Genomic DNA, 16948 nt, shown 5'->3' on the forward strand with positions numbered 1-16948 from the left:
ATTGGAAACCACATAAAGACAACAGCCATTAACCACAAGTGGCAAGGCAAGCGACATGAATTCATGAAAAAGCGCATGACGTGTTGGAATTCAAATAGTATTCAACAGACTGAGAATACCTAAATTTTAATTGACAGATGTTCAACAAAGCTTGGTCCAGTATAAAAAACATATTTCTATTTTGACCTCATACTGAAAACTTCAAAACAAACTATTGAATTCGATAAGCTAATGTTTTTTTTCGTAAATGCCAACGGTACGGAACAAGGTAGTGTGTGAAAAGCAAACAGTATATAATTAGGCACATGGAAAGACCTTCATTGTGGATTATAATTGGCTAGTATTATTAAACAAGGACACTTTTATCTAGGCCAACTAATAACACCAATCAAGACAATAACAGTGAAAAAATGACTTGAAGGTGGGGCTGGTTACCCAATATCCATAAAACTCTGGGGGTAAAAGGCTGAAACTGCAAACAGCAATAGTGCATGCGATCAATACAATGAAACCAGGTACGATGTAGGGAAGGGACCAAAGATATTAAGACATGGGTAACGGGGAGGGACTGGTAATGTAGTTAAGGGGGTACAGGGGAAGAAATGGGAACCAAGGTAATGAAGTTAAGAGGGTAGAGGGGAAGAAATGGGAACCAAGGAAATGAAGTTAAGAGGGTATAGGGGAAACAAGGTAATGGAGTTAAGGGGGTACAGGGGAAGAAATGAGAACCAAAGTAATGGAGTTAAGGGGGTACAGGGGAGGAATTCGGAACTAAGGTAATGAAGTTAAAGGGGTACAGGGGAAGAAATGGGAACTAAAGTAATGGAGTTAAGGCGGTAGAGGGGAAGAAATGGGAACCAAAGTAATGGAGTTAAGGGGGTACAGGGGAAGAAATGGGAACCAAGGTAACGGAGTTAAGGGGGTACAGGGGAAGAAATGGGAACCAAGGTAACGGAGTTAAGGGGCACAGGGGAAGAAATGGGAACCAAAGTAATGGAGTTAAGGTGGTACAGGGGAAGAAATGGGAACCAAAGTAATGGAGTTAACGGGGGTACAGGGGAAGAAATGGGAACCAAAGTAATGGAGTTAAGGGGGTACAGGGGAAGAAATGGGAACTAAGGTAATGGAGTTAAGGGGGTACAGGGGAAGAAATGGGAACCAAAGTAATGGAGTTAAGGTGGTACAAGGGAAGAAATGGGAACCAAGGTAAAGGAGTTAAGGGGGTACAGGAGAAGAAATGGGAACCAAGATAATGAAGTTAAGGGGGTACAGGGGAAGAAATGGGAACCAAAGTAATGGAGTTAAGGGGGAACAGGGGAAGAAATGGGAACCAAGGTAATGAAGTTAAGGGAGTACAGGGGAAGAAATGGGAACCAAGGTAATGGAGTTAAGTGGCTACAGGGGAAGAAATGGGAACCAAGATAATGGAGTTAAGGGGGTACAGGGGAAGAAATGGGAACCAAGGTAAAGGAGTTAAGGGGGTACAGGGGAAGAAATGGGAACCACAGTAATGAAGTTAAGGGGGTATAGGGGAAGAAATGGGAACCAAGGTAATGAAGTTAAGGGGATACAGGGGAAGAAATGGGAACCAAGGTAACGGAGTTAAGGGGGTACAGGGGAAAATGGGAACCAAGGTAATGAAGACAGAACGTTAAATGGTAAGACCTGGAAACCAAGGTAACGAACAAAAGACACAACATATTAGCACATTTTAATGCCAACAGCGTTCGATACTTTAGAAATAAAATGGACTTATTTATATCCTATAATTGTTTTGTTCTTCTAGGACTCGTTTCTTCCTAAAGTGTTAATTCCTAGGAGACGACGAAGGGAAATCAAAATAGGACTAACAAACAAAAAATGCTTACAGAAAACAAAACCATCATTAAATAGTTTCCATGATTAAAGGCTTAAGTCATTGATTAATTGATTTCTCTATCAAAGAATTGTTCAGAGGTTTCGGAAGTATTTTGTTATACTGCACGATAACATGTTTCAACATCAATATAAAAGGTAAAAAAATCATTAGTCATAGTACAGTAGAATGGGTTAATAATTTTGTTTAAAAATATTTTGATTTGCATTGAAAGACACTAACATCACTCAGTTTGTTCTTCATTGTTAACACAATAGAAAAATATTTTATGCCTCTAATAAAAAGGGGAAAAAAGCAACATATCTACCGATCGTTTCGAACTAGTACATACGAAGACTAATGAACAGATATGGGTATTTTCGCTACACTAGTAAACTATTTTTGATATTCGCGTTATCAGGCATGTGGAACCATTGATAGATAGTCTTTATTTGACATAGAATAAATTTCGTAATGCATATAAGGGGAGATAACTACATGAATACTGGGGAATATGGATAACATCATTGGCAGCGACTGAATCATAGATGAATTTGATTTAAAATCACATTGAAGGCATCTTGTAGCTAAATAATAAACTAACATAGATAAAAATGTTGATAAGGGGGAAATGACGGATATTCAACATTCTACCGTGGGGTCTGTTTTCTAAGCCATATATATACATAATTGTTAACCAATATATTTCGGCTATCATTTTAACAAATATAACAATGGCATGCGAATCTAGCATCGCATACCAAAATCAGAATCAACTAGAAGGGCCCTGCAGGTAGGGCGTACGATTTTTTCCTTCTGCTCCCATTGCATGATTGTAAGAGGCGACTGATTAAGGATCTTCTCTTTTCTCCTCTTTCTAGCAATTTTATTCTTCCTAATGTCTCCTTTGACACTGCCTCACTTTTGGCTGCCTTTAGTTGAGTATTTGCCCCTCCTGGCCAAGATATACGGGAGTTTCTACTCCTTCTTGGCGCTCTGCATTCCCCGGAGTGGGTCAACTGGTTGCCCGTTGTCAGTACCAATGTGCCCGATGGTATACCCTGCTCGGTGTCTTCGGCAGTATGTTTCAGTAAGGTAGCACTATAAAGTCGGCATCAGTTCCGTACTACCACAAGGAGACAAATATGAACATACCGCAGCCTCCCAAAACACACATTCGAGGACCTCATGTGTTCATTTTTCTCACAGGAGAGGCCGTCCTTAAAATACCTTAGCTGTTGATAGGACATTAACCATTTCAAAAGCATATATCTCTGACAAAGATGTCATTTGTATTAAAGATACCATTATAGACACTTGGCTAACGCTATGAGCAATGTCAAAGTAGAAATGTTTTGACAATTATTTTGTCATAATTTTAGAATTATGAAGAAATATGCATATCATTGGTTGGTTTAATTTGAACTGGTGCTAGTTGTTAAGTTGTTTTAATTTAAAATATGTAGTCATGTCTAATTTTATAAATTACAACGTAACAGGCATTTCCAAATATGTAAAACTTTCCTCAGGCTGCAATGAGTTCGGATGTTAATTTAACTTCAGATTTCCTTATATACTGATGATTTTGAAATCTTCATATTAAGATTAAATTCTTTACTAACGAATACATTTGGTGAAAAAATCTGAAATTATAGGTATTCCTCGGACGGTAGAATGTTGAACTATGTATTCATATGGAAAAAAGAAAAGAAGAATTCCAGTAATTTAAATATTGTCTTAATTCTAGTCGAATTAATCGCCTAATTGAGATAACTAGCGATCATTATTCTGAATACTTGACTGTGAGGTTTTTAACCATCAAACATTGCATTGTATAGATGTATGTTGTTTTCTACCCTAATGTTAACTGCAGGTGTGTAGCTAACAATAAAACTTGTGTACGTATTCAGATTTAAGCATTCTACCTCGACACTCGATACTTCCTGATTCCTGTAGGACACCCCTATTTCCATACATAGGTGTATTTTACACCAAATGTGTACATTTTATTGTTTTCCCGATACCTCAAAGGTAAAAAATAAAAAGGTAAGAAGCATGTGTCGTGTCTCATATGTCCAATATTGTACAATGTTTGTCCATAGCAAGGTGTTTTGACAGCAAAGGTAGAATGTTTTCCAAGTATATCCGAGCAGAAAAAAGCAAAAAAAGAACGAGGCATATTTGTTTTAAATTTTTATTGGTCATGTACATATCACACACTAGAATCACTGCAGCACAAATAAAACAAGAAGAATGTTTAATTTCAGGAAAGACAATGCCGTGAATGAAGTACATTTTAAGTATAACTTCATCACGTATACTTGTAAAGCATAAAGCAAATATAATTCAGAACCGTGGTTTAATAATATCAAGAAAACCTTCATTCTTTACCCCTCGAATGGCATGTAATCTATGTCACTGCCCCGTTTGGACTGTATATTTCAAATATCAAGATACCAAACCCTTGTTAAATTTCACAACATCTGGGAACCAGCACTGTCCAGTTTGTTTACCGCAGTCATGTTCCCATTGTTTATTTACAAACAACAATGCAACACTATTTATATCACTATATTGAACAATGAAATATCTCTTTACATTGCATGTTCTATTTAGCTGAGTTTGAGTGGTCCTACGTGACAAAAAAGAGCATACCTTGATGTATAAGAATAGTCATGGTAGAAAATATTTGTATTAGGTATAGGTGATTGGAACAAATGGCAGTATTTACACTGGTATAAGCAATATCTATATTGAAAATAGCTTCATTCTTATCTAGACGTTGAAAAGAAATGCATTGAATAAATTTCAAATATAAAAAATAAAATAAAAAAATAAAGAGTACTAAAGAACAAACAAATGAAAAATGGATTTCGTCCTTTTCAACAACTACACAACAAAATGAAACAATTGATTTAATACCGAATGCATAATTTGAGTGATATTTAAAAAAAAAAAACAAAAAAAACCACGAGATTCTGTTCCATGAATACACTTAGCATAACCGACAGATCTGAGATTAGTGGAAAATGAGATGAAAGCAGATTTGATCATGATTTGATAGGTCGTATCAAGTAATGATGTGAATACTAGAAACAAAACATAAGTTACAAAATGACTATATTTTGTTTTTAATTCAGACCGTTTATCTTAATCAGAAAATGAAATATTTCTGTTGGTACCAGATCTGTCTAAAAAGCTGCATAGAATAAGTGAGACAATAAAGCACATTGTTACCATACGACACTCAGCTTCAGCATCCAATCACACAAAGCAACAGGTGACAATCAGATGACACCATCACTTTAATTATATTCTACATCAGACACACACGCTCGCTGTCTCCCAATTTAGTCACCATCACCACTACAACCTTTCTCTTCAGTCCAGATAAACGTTTTACTTATATAAGGACTTAGTATATGTTACATACAAAGTAAAATGACCGCAATTGTATCAAACATAGAGACACCTAGGTTGTTGTTAAAAGGGATATAGACAACAAAGACTTCCAGCTGTCTGTAAAAGTGAAAAACAAAACATTGTTTAAACAATTATACAATTTATCGGGAAGCGGAAGTGTTATAAAGTTACAATTTATGTTTAAAATATTCTTTAAAGCTTTTTCGTTGTACTTGAGAGTTTAAGACGTACAATGTTAACAACTTGTGTTACTCAAATTTGATCTATTTTTCAATAGGCTAAACGCAATATGTACACAACGCGACTTCAATGTGGTTTTTAGAATATGGACTGCAACTCACATCCATTACACAATCAACACTCTCACGAAATCTTCGTTTCACGACATCAACTCACAACTAACAGATCCCTGAGCATTTTAGTCACATGATCTAACAAGGTTGATTTAATGTTTATAAGACATGTGCAGTGATATCTAAGTGTGTATATGCATACAATCATATAGGCTATTTGTACATTTGAATTCACAATAACATGACCCATAAAACAATTAGTTGAATTTCAAAAATAAACTGTACCCAAAAATTATTTGCCAAACCCATTCGAGGTGGAAAATATACATTTTTTTTCCAAATGATATGGTTTTCGTTTTAAAAACTAAAGTAACCCATGAATAATGAAATGACTTGGTGACATACATGAATTTTAATATTTCCACTTTGTAAGAGTATTTATAGTGTGTTCCCAATACCCTTAAAACTGCATTTCAAAAATACAGTTAATTTGAGATAAAATGTTAATTCCAAATGAGGTAAACGTGGAATTGATAATGCCAACTCGAAATTTGAGCACACGATCTAAAATGAATAGATCCTACAGTTTGTTATAGTTATATTGATATATTTCCGACATAGTATCACGTTAGTATTGTTCACATAGGGTCAGACATGACAAACCCGTATCAGATTATTGGTCATACGAAATGAGTGCTGAATTGCTGGGATGGTAACGAGTCATAATCACATTGAACACTTCAGCGAACACATAAGTATAAGAGCATCGGAATCACGATGACGTCACATTTTATAAATATCTAAAAAAAAAAAAAAAAAACAAGCCCAAATTTGACTAGAACATTTTCATCAACAATGGAGCCCTGTCAATTTTAACAAATGAGTCAGTAAATAATAGCAAAAAATAAGGTAAATAAAACGAATGCTTAAAATTATGTTCGTGTCAAATTAATGGAATTGACAGACAATCGAGGACAACTAAAGAGAGATTCGACAAAAATATATGATTGAATTCAAATCTGGTAATAGCTTCATAGAACACATTATATTTCGCATTGCATTGTTGGTACAAATAATATTTTTATCACTCATCATCACAACGTCACTCAATCTCACTCGCTAACAACTTTTAACAAGAAAATCTTCATCTCACACAACTTTTAACTATATTTACATTATGGTCAAACTTTGGACTCGCTTGGTTCCCTAGAACGGTTAGAGGAGAATATATACGTAGACCCTCCTATATTTCCGCTTCCGGGTATCCTGTTTACAGTCCTCACTGACGCCCCGATATTTGTGACGTCAGTACTATTTGTGCTCGTTGACATATTACTGCCCATGAGACGAGCGAATGCTGGGTTATAACCGACATCATTAGCAGCAAAGGTCACGTCATATTTCGGGAAAGAGTAATCTCCCTTGGTCTTGTCTGCTGGTCCCCACGTAGGCAATGGCTTCACGGAATCTTTCAGCACCTGCAATGATCAATAATATGAAACATGTATAAAATGAAGCAGCCATGCCCTTTCAAGGATATATATTATCTAGCGAAAGATAAGTTTTCTACTCCCAGCTGTATATACTACTTAAAATTTCGGAACCATGACAAAGCATGACTTTCATCGCCTGGAACTCGTCATCCGTGGTCATTTGAGCTTCTATGAACCCACTTATGATATAAGTGAGTGGTATTAATTTGTATGTATAATAAGTTAATTTCTCGGTTTAAAATACTAATATACAACTCATTTAAAATGCATATAATGATTCATTGGGATCCGGATGTTCAGATATAAGATGTGTCATTATGATCATGGCAGATTATTGTGCTGCTTATAGATGTCATTGTGATGCAGAGGTTTAGCCGCTTAGCCATAACCTCGGTCATTTGGTACAGAATAACAAGGGCTCAAAACTGAGACAATTCAAAAATTGTTCTTCTTTGTTATTCAGTGTTAAAGTTACAGTGTTAGTTTTAAAGACACTTACAGTATAGACATGACGACTTACCATAAATCCACCATTGCGACAGAAGTAGTAAAGAGCAAGAACAACTATGGCGGCCACGGGGAACATAGCGATGAGCCAGCCAAGACTAACAGCCCAGCTTGGATATGTCACATTGTCGAGGTCTGGTTCCTTGAAGAATATGATGTTCAGTATGATTGTCAGCTGTAAAATAAAAGAGGTTTGCCACTTTAGTATAAAGTCCCCTCTTCCGAGTATCGAAGGATCTAGTCGACTTAAACAATAGAATAAGAGATAACAATTCGTTTACATCCGTATATCTCTCGCACATATTTATGTCGTATTGTTGTAAAACATTTCTGGAGCTATTATTTCGCGGTTGTCCCAGTTGGCCTTAGATCGTGGGTATTAAAGTTCGCTTAACCACGCCGTATAAAAATTTTGCAATAAATACTTCTGTTCCTTTTCTGTATATATTAATATTTGTTGAGTATTTATTTTTCGCGCTATATTTGATATCCGAGAATATAGCAGAATTAAATCAGCAAATATCAGCAAATATCACCAAAAATACCGTAATATATAACTTTAATGACATACTTTTTCTATCGATATCATGCTGCATCATTATCACAATATAAGATTATGCGACTCTATCTATAGTATAGTACTAATATTTCTTTTGTGATTTATCCAAAATAGGTAATTATGTTATACGTTTGCAAAAAAAAAAATATGAATTTCTCTTCTATGACAGAAAAGTACTTACAAATACAACAAATGGTGACACCCATTTCCAGCAGATCTCCCAATACTTGTTAGGCCGAATTCCAAGCATGGTATTGATATTTTCGGAAAATTCGTTATAACCTGCAAATTAAAAAGCAAACCATTGAATTTATTTTGTATCCTTTATACATGTGGGTAACGTGAAATGCCTTCCGTACTGCAGAAGTGCAAATTTCATGTACATGTGTTCAAATTATGATTTCTATATTTTGTAGTTTGTTTTAGTGTTTATGTTGTTACGTAGGCGAAGGCCTATAATCAGAGTAATGAGATCCATCTTTTAGTATATTTTTCCTGGCTTGTTCACGATATAATTGAAATTTTATCTATAAAAAAGAAATATTGGATGTACCAATTCGTTTACATATAAGAGCTTTACGCCATCAATAGTTTACAGACTTTTGCTAGGCACGTACCATATATCCTTGTTATGATGAGTAACTCCATCAATCCGACCACCAACAGAGGGAAACCACCGACACTGTAATCCACCAGGTTCAGCATCCATATTCCTCCCTGTAACAATCAATAGAAGGGTTACTATAGCACGAAGGAGGACGAAGCATGGCTTGTTTATGCCGTGAAAATATCTTCTTTATTTAAGAATAGGATGAAATAGTAATTTATATTGAACACAAGTATGACTAGCATTATTTGAAATTTAACTTCAGAAAAATGTCGAGAAACTGATTGCATGAATACAAACTACATGTATATAAATACTGATTATAAATGTACACAACAGCTATATAATCTTAAAAAGGAATATTTTAATTGATGAACACTATTGTAATAGATAAGGTTAGAAAACTTACGCTACATATCATAGGGAGGCCAAGCAGGAAAAAGATGATACAGCCGACGACACGGAAAATGATATTGTTCCGGCTGGTCTTCAGAATGGGGAACTCGTCAGACACGGAACTGAACACACATTCGACGATCGAAAACTGAAACAAAATCAGCCCAATTATACACAACGCGGAAGTCCTGGTTGATAAGTATCAGGAAATATAAGTATATATTACATTACTGCTGCTATTTTAAGTAACAGATAAACAGATACAATTCATTTGAGATGGGACTAATTCAATACTATTTCAGTGCTTGTCAACGTCAACTGGTAATACCGTGTTTAAATGTCATCGATGTTTTGAAATTTATAGTTCACGTTTTCTTTTGAGTTGTAAATTAGTAAGTAATTACCTGAGATCCGAATCCAAGAGTGGCCATCATGATGAAGAAAAAGACTGACCACATTGGGGCGACGGGCATTCTGGCTAGAGCTTCCGGGTACACAATGAAGGCCAATCCAGGTCCTGTAGAGACAAGGGAACAATAGTACATAAATACAATGGTATGATTTCCAAAAACCTCCTTTACTGTAACTCTTACTGTATGCCGCACAACTAATAAAGGATACATGGCCTATTTAAAGTCACAATAACAAACAGTATTAACGGGTATCTAACCCGGATGTAATATTGTATCCGAAAGTATTTATGACGCAACATATCTCTACAATGTTTTCTTTTATGAATGAAGGCGTTCGAATCTTGGTCAGATAACATATTATCTAAGAGTGATTGACCTAAATTCAATACCATATTGAAATCCACTTACCATCGTCGACGACCTTTGAGACATCTACATTCTTTTCCGTGGCGATGAAACCAAGGACTGAGAAGATGACGAGACCAGCGAACACACTTGTACCACAGTTGATACAGCAGACGATGAGTGCGTCACGGTAACAATTGTTGTTGAACTTGTTGTAACTGGACATGGCGATCAGGCCACCGGAGCATGCGCTGAGAGAGTAGAAGATCTGGGTGGCTGCGTCACTCCAGACACGGGGGTCAAGTAAACGTTCAAAGTCAGGTTCTAGGTAGTAGAGAATACCTTTAGAGGCGCCGGGCAAGGTCACTCCACGGACGAACAGGACTGTCAGCATCACATAGGGGAAAATGGCGGTGAAATACACAACCTGTAGACAAACAATATTGGAACTTTAAAAATGTCTTTTCATCGCCTTTCATATAATATTTCACATTAAATTAATTTCTTTTAAATACAGCGTGAAAGAGGATATATTCAACCAATCATACTATGCCTTACCTTTCCAAGTGACTGAATTCCTTTCAACAGTACCAAACCAACAACGAGCCAGGCGATGAAAAGGCAAATTACCAGATGCCACTCAATTGTTCCGAAGTCGTCAATGCTTTCAGACTGATTCAGGACGTTCCGTCTAAAATGTAACCAGAGCATCCATTAGAAAATAGTGTTCACTACTGCACAATTTGAGGTGCCCTATTACTTTATCTATCGAGGAGCCTGTCTGAAATGTGTCAGCCCAACGCCATTTTGAAAGTCGAAAGATCAATGATGTTAAATGGTACATGGTTTTAATGTGTTAAAATATTAGAAAAACAAGATAAAATTGTAATACATGTGAATGATTCTTTCTCCAATTTAAGTAAATTCACCATATGATGATTAAAACACATACGTTATATCATTTAGAAAGCGAACTTGAGCTGTGTGAAATTTACGACTATTGAATGCAATATGAAAATGATTGAACACATGATATTTAATTACCTGTAATATTCTTCAGTGGGCGTCTTGAAAATGGATGGACTTGGAAGGATTGTTGAATTGGAATCTGCAATATCAAAAGATGTATTGTTATAAATTAGTTGAATTGGAATCCTATATATTAACAGCATATTTATTGTTATATATCAGAACTTGACAGGTTTCATGAAGGGTAACAAATAGAATATCAATTTCAGATTTAACATACTTGATGTGTTACTCTTGGCAACATGGTGATCAAAGGGCAGACAACTGTTGGTGTTCCAGGTGTTGTCACATGACTCCCAGGGCAGAACATCAGTGAAGGATTTAAACAGGTAGTAGAGGACATGGGAAATGACGACATTGTAATATAGACCAATCAACAACGACACGATTACCATGGCGTATCCAAGTCCTGCAAATACAAGGTCATGGTCAGATTTAATAAACTAATAGAACAACTAAACCGATTTTTACATCATCAACGTAGAGAATATGATGAACACAAGTGTATTGTTAAGGGAAAAGTAGATATATATTTTAATGTACGTACCTTTAAATAAGGGGCTAAGCTTCCAGATGGCGATGGGTCCAAGGCTAGCGTACTGTCCCATAACTAACTCCATGTAGAACAAGGGCAGACCAACAAGTGCCAACATCAGAGTGTAGGGAATCAGGAAGGCACCTTAAAATATAATCAAGGTAAATATGGTCAGAAAACATACCACTTGGTAAAGACGACAGAAAAACACAAAAAAAATTACCTTTTTTATACTGATGATATTATTTTACAATCACTTATATGATCATGTGACAACTGACATGTAGGAATGGGGGAATTCAGCAGCAATTATAGAACAAAAATAGCACAGAGAAAGTTTCATTTGAAGTTTCACCTCTTCAGGTGATCTTCCGGGGAATTGAAAGTCTGTTGGAAATACATGTATATGTCTACACCCGTTTATTTTGATTGTATCGGTAATAATCAGCATTCCTAGTTTATGATTAAAGGAATATGGTCCTATGAACAAAACTTAAAGAGAATATTTACATTGTAATTGCGATCACAGGGACTGATCCCAAGTACGTGGTATATTTGCCAAGACATGTTAAGATAATTACAGCCGCCTTAGCGTTCAGCCGATTTCGATTGCCATCGCAAATGCAATTGAAGCACATGTACTGCACACGGCCTCACGCTTTGTTTACATTCCCGCTGCTTCAGTGTGTCAATTTATTAAATTTGTATCATCACTTGTTAACACACAGCTGTCGTTTTGATAAAACGTGTAATACAATAAAGTGGATTCGATTTAACTATGACGTCAAACCGTCAAGCTGTGTCAATTGTACGTAATGCATGGCTTTGTCATTTGTGTTGTCAAGGAAGAGACACTTCAAAAACGTTAAGCCGCTATTTAACATACGTATTCCCGCGGTTAGATACGGAGGCTGGGAATGAACCGTTTAGAAAATTGATCATATATCATAGAGCTCATATTTTACCTCAAACAGAAGTAAATAATATATATCAGGTTAGAGTGGAATACGTTCTATACAGGAAACTGTCAGAGAAATTTGAGATATAAAAATTCAGTGTATTAGACTTAATGTAATGACGTATAAAAATCAATATTCTAAACATGAAATATTGATGTCGCGCTGTACACACAACGCAAGTGTGTTACTGATTAATAGATCATATCTTTCACTTATATAGCTACATAATTCAAAATTCTGAGAGATTACATGTTTCCTCTCACAAAATGTCACCAGAAGCAACATCAACCCATCATTTACCTTACGCGTTCCCCTTAAGAGGTTTCTATAAGAATAAGATTCAAATTAGCTTGATTAAGTTAACCGGACTCCGACAATCAGACCCCATGAAAATAAATCGATCTCTGCTTCAGACAGTGATGACGCAAATGGCTGGGTTCCGGAAGCATCAGGGAATACAAGCGCGTGCCGATGCTTAATATAGACATATCCAAAATAGAAACACATTACTTATATACGATTTTTACCAGGGATGCTGCTGAGAGAATAGAATCACGGCTGACATTTTTATGGCATCTTCAATACATAGAACATATTAAGACGAATTAGGAGCGTTTTCAGCTATAACTTAATTCCCAGGTCAACCCAGTCTGTCTACAATAACAATTATGTTTATTGTATAATGCACTTGCATAACCGACTTCCCTCGTAGAATATTTAATTTTCATTGGTTGGAAAACTCACCTCCGCCATTCCGGTAGCAAAGATAAGGGAACCTCCAAACGTTTCCGAGACCAACAGCGTATCCCACGCATGTCAGGATAAATTCCATTTTCCCTCCCCATTCCGCTCTCTCCTCGTTATTACTCTCCTGTGAGCTGCCGATACTTCCGGAACTGTTTTGATTATCGGCAAATGGTTCTGATTTAAAACTGGGTTCGACTTCAGTCTGAAAAAGTACAAAAAATATATTTTCGTTAAAAATTTGTCAAAAACACGAATTTAAATCTGTACGCTATTGATTGTTTAACATTCGTTTCTGTGACAAAACATTCACTAGTAAATGGTAAGCTCAGGTCGGCAACTAAGTCGGAATTGGTTTTATCGCTTGTTGTCATCATGAGTTTAATTTTCATCAGAGAAAAATATTAGATATACCAGGAAGTATGGTGAGTGGCACAGTCGTAACACATTTGCCTATCAGCTAGGCGGCCCGGGTTCGATTCCCAATCGAACATGAAAAGCTAAGGGATCACCTGCCTGATCAGGAGGGTTTCCTCTGGGTACTCCGGTTTCCCCCCACATTAAGACCCCTCGCACATATCCGGGTCATACAAAGTGATTAATATAAGCTGATATACGTATAACTTTTTTCACAATTGGAGTAAAATATATCAAGTTTATCGTACGTATATTTGTTAACGCCATCGTAAACCGACGTCATTTGACGATTTTCACCGCCGTGCATCAACAACAAAACGTAGTGCCTGTTTCATTTTCTTAATGAACTACAAAGTTTTTGATTGGTTATAAAATAAGATATAATGTGTGTGACGAACAAAATTCTAACTGTGTTAAAGCACTCGATAGAAATGTTACTCAAAGTTAATTGCTAATGGAAAAGCATGCTTTCAATTTCCATAGTTAAAATTTCCTAAAGGCGTAATGTTTTGATAGGAAAGTGATTGTAAATAGATACAGCTTTGTGGTATTGTTAGCATAATGATTGCGAGTTCAATACGGAGCAACCACTTCCATGGTTTGGTCATTCGGTAGGAACGTGAGATATTACGTTGACAGTTTCGTAATATTGTTGATGTTGACACTAAACAATGAAGGAGATTGACAACATATCTGACAAGCAAACATCGTCAACGCTGACAAACCTAATACTACTATGGCCACACCGCAATATTTACATTGACTACCACTGAACAGGATGCTATATAAGTATGTACGTGTTTAAAAGTCTTAATCCTGCCGAAATTAAACATATGAGTTCTGATAGGCATTAGTTACCTTTAAAACGGGTTTTCAAAATATTTATATGTCCTCCTTGGTTGAGTATTTCGGTATTTTAAATATTTAATTCTATAGGTATAGATGGGTAAAAACACGCCTAAAATCGTTAATAATCTACATATTGTACGGATTTAATCGTGAAATCAATTTGTAAAGCTATTTCAATTAATTTTGAAAATATAACTCTGAAGCATGTGCGTTAATTCTTTAATAGCTATCTTCAGCAGTGACCACTTATACAATATTAGCTTCATCTTCAGTGCTTCCTATGATAGTAGCTCTTACTCACTGACCACACAATGGCCGGATTACTGACCACGCGGGGGCACTACACACGTGATATTCATATCGGAATACTACACTAATTGGGAGTGTATTACTTCTATAGCTTAGCGAGTAAAAATAGACTTGACCTATTGACTGACGGCCATGCATATGCTGACCGGTAGCCACGTGTGGTCAATGTATGTGTCAGAAGCAGATATAGTTACAAGCTTTATCGAGACAGATCGGTAACTAAATCCGGTAATTTTCTAACACAATGCATGTTTTATCGATCCTATCGATCCTATTCCCCACAACAATGATGCAATCTACCTGTACAGGTGAAGATAACAAATGCCTTTAAATGTATTCAGGGTGCGCCGTGTAGGCTGTTCAGTGTATGGCAATAAAGCATTGAAAAATGGCGCGAAAACTGGGAAAATATTTACAGATCCTGTTTCTACCAGCACGAGAGCACGAGTACTCCACGTGGGTGATCGGTCAGTAACCCTGACCCTTGGTCATCTGTTTCGCAGATGGTCAGCATATTAATGAATACACCACAGGCCAGTCCGCCAATTAGTCAACGATCCTGTGCGAAATATTACTCAATACGCGCCCAGCCCCCCCCCCCCCCCCCCCCCCCCCCCCCCCCCCGCCCTCCCCTTGAGAAAATTAACACACAAAATGTATCATACGCGTTAGATTGCTTTCATCTGTATTTCCAAGTCAAATTAGCATTTTATATTTATATAAAAATGTTCTGTAACTATTTGTGTTTACTAACCAGAAACATCACAATTGTACAATTAAAAAGCATGACTTCCACTTGACGAACTCGTTTCCTGTGTAAAATTTGTATGGGCATAGAAACCTTCCCTTTCTACGGTCTGTAACTTTGGAATACATGTTCTGTTGGCTTACAGTGGTAATGAGCTCGTTATCGACAGGAGTGTGAATACCAACCGAAGAGCCCAAGAAATGAATCATATCCTCCCAGTGGTGTGCCCGGGTGTATAATTAATAAAACTTGAAAATTATTGGCTTTACGAAAAATATAACAGAGTTGTAAGGTTTCCCGGGAATTCACTTCCTCCAAAATTAATGAAAAAACAAACAAACAAACAAACAACTCCCTGTTTCAGAAATATGTAAATGTATACATTTTTCTCTGTAACTCCATGTATGGCGATCACACGAACCGGAAACAACGTCGGTACCGATGTGGTACTATGGGTTTAAGTAATTAGGTTAAATTAATACATAAATATATGTAGGTACTTGAACATATTAGCAGAACGAGAAAAATGGTATTTTTCTGTACGGGATTTTCTGAAATAAAATTTACAACCAATGCTGTTTTACTGGTGGGATTCTCCGAGTGGCTTATTTATGTATGAAAACAAGTTCCCCGTCGGGGGCCCCAACGTACCGGTTTGAGTGCAAAATAATCATGTTTCGTGGAAATTTAGAAATTTCACAACAGGAAATATATGATTTTATGCTTGAAATGGATAAACATGACAAAGAGTAAATAATCATTTCTAAAATATTGATAATGATGTAGTAGATTTAACGAAATTCATTAAAACATGTCTATCGAGGGCGATACTTAACGTATCCAGACAACATACCTTAGCATACATTATCGATCATTTCACTGTTTCATTTAAAATGAATGGAACACTTGATGAAATTGATTTCAGAATAAATATCACAATCTAGATACAATTCAAAATTTTACTTACAACTGTAATGGTCATTCCATCCCCAATGTCCAGTTTCATAGGTTCATTTTGGCGGTCAGTTACGTCCAGAGCTTCAGCGGCGAACATAGCGTCGGTTTCACTTTCGCCAACAGGTATGGCGATATTACCTTTCATGTTTATGTTTGGTTTGTTTTTGTTATTGTTTACAATCTCAATTTTAACTTTCCGGACCTTCCTTGGTCCGTATCTGTTTTAATATTGAGATGTTGATTTCATCAACGTGTTTATATATTTACGTTCTCGTCTGGCTCGCTGACAATCATCTCATTACCAAATCAGCCAATCAAACGGCGCGAGGAAACCCCCATTCATAAGATTAATGCAAATAAGATTTATACTGCGCATGCGTGAACTCTAGTAAAACATGACCTGAACTTTTCCACTACGTGTGCTTCCATGTACGTCACACAACACAACAAAAAGTGTGTGGGTTGAGATAAAAACACAACACAGAAGAATGCATCTTGGGATGGGATTGA

The 16948-nt window shown here is 36.4% G+C and overlaps 1 protein-coding gene across 1 annotated transcript; it reads right to left on the reverse strand.

The window, feature by feature from the left end:
- Positions 1-4035: 4035 nt before the first annotated feature.
- LOC117335739 (sodium- and chloride-dependent glycine transporter 1-like) lies at positions 4036-16728 on the reverse strand. Its single transcript, XM_033895916.1, has 13 exons — positions 16449-16728; positions 13159-13363; positions 11468-11599; positions 11141-11329; positions 10936-10999; positions 10450-10582; positions 9955-10318; positions 9538-9650; positions 9147-9281; positions 8748-8847; positions 8312-8412; positions 7585-7746; positions 4036-7049 (listed from the first exon to the last, which is right to left on the reverse strand). Exons 1-13 carry the CDS (start codon positions 16581-16583, stop codon positions 6753-6755), a joined length of 2130 nt encoding a protein of 709 aa, XP_033751807.1. The 5' UTR covers positions 16584-16728; the 3' UTR covers positions 4036-6752.
- Between the last annotated feature and the right edge of the window lie 220 nt (positions 16729-16948).

This window comes from Pecten maximus, chromosome 10, assembly GCF_902652985.1.
Source record: "Pecten maximus chromosome 10, xPecMax1.1, whole genome shotgun sequence".
In the NCBI taxonomy this organism is placed as follows: domain Eukaryota; kingdom Metazoa; phylum Mollusca; class Bivalvia; order Pectinida; family Pectinidae; genus Pecten; species Pecten maximus.

Coding starts and splice junctions, on each gene's coding strand:
- LOC117335739 (XM_033895916.1), bottom strand. CDS start 16,583: ATGAAAGGTAATATCGCCATACCTGTTGGCGAAAGTGAAACCGACGCT. Junction 13,364..16,448: donor ATGGAATGACCATTACAGTT/GTAAGTAAAATT, acceptor GTACTTTTTCAG/ACTGAAGTCGAACCCAGTTT. Junction 10,319..10,449: donor GAATTCAGTCACTTGGAAAG/GTAAGGCATAGT, acceptor GTTTGTCTACAG/GTTGTGTATTTCACCGCCAT.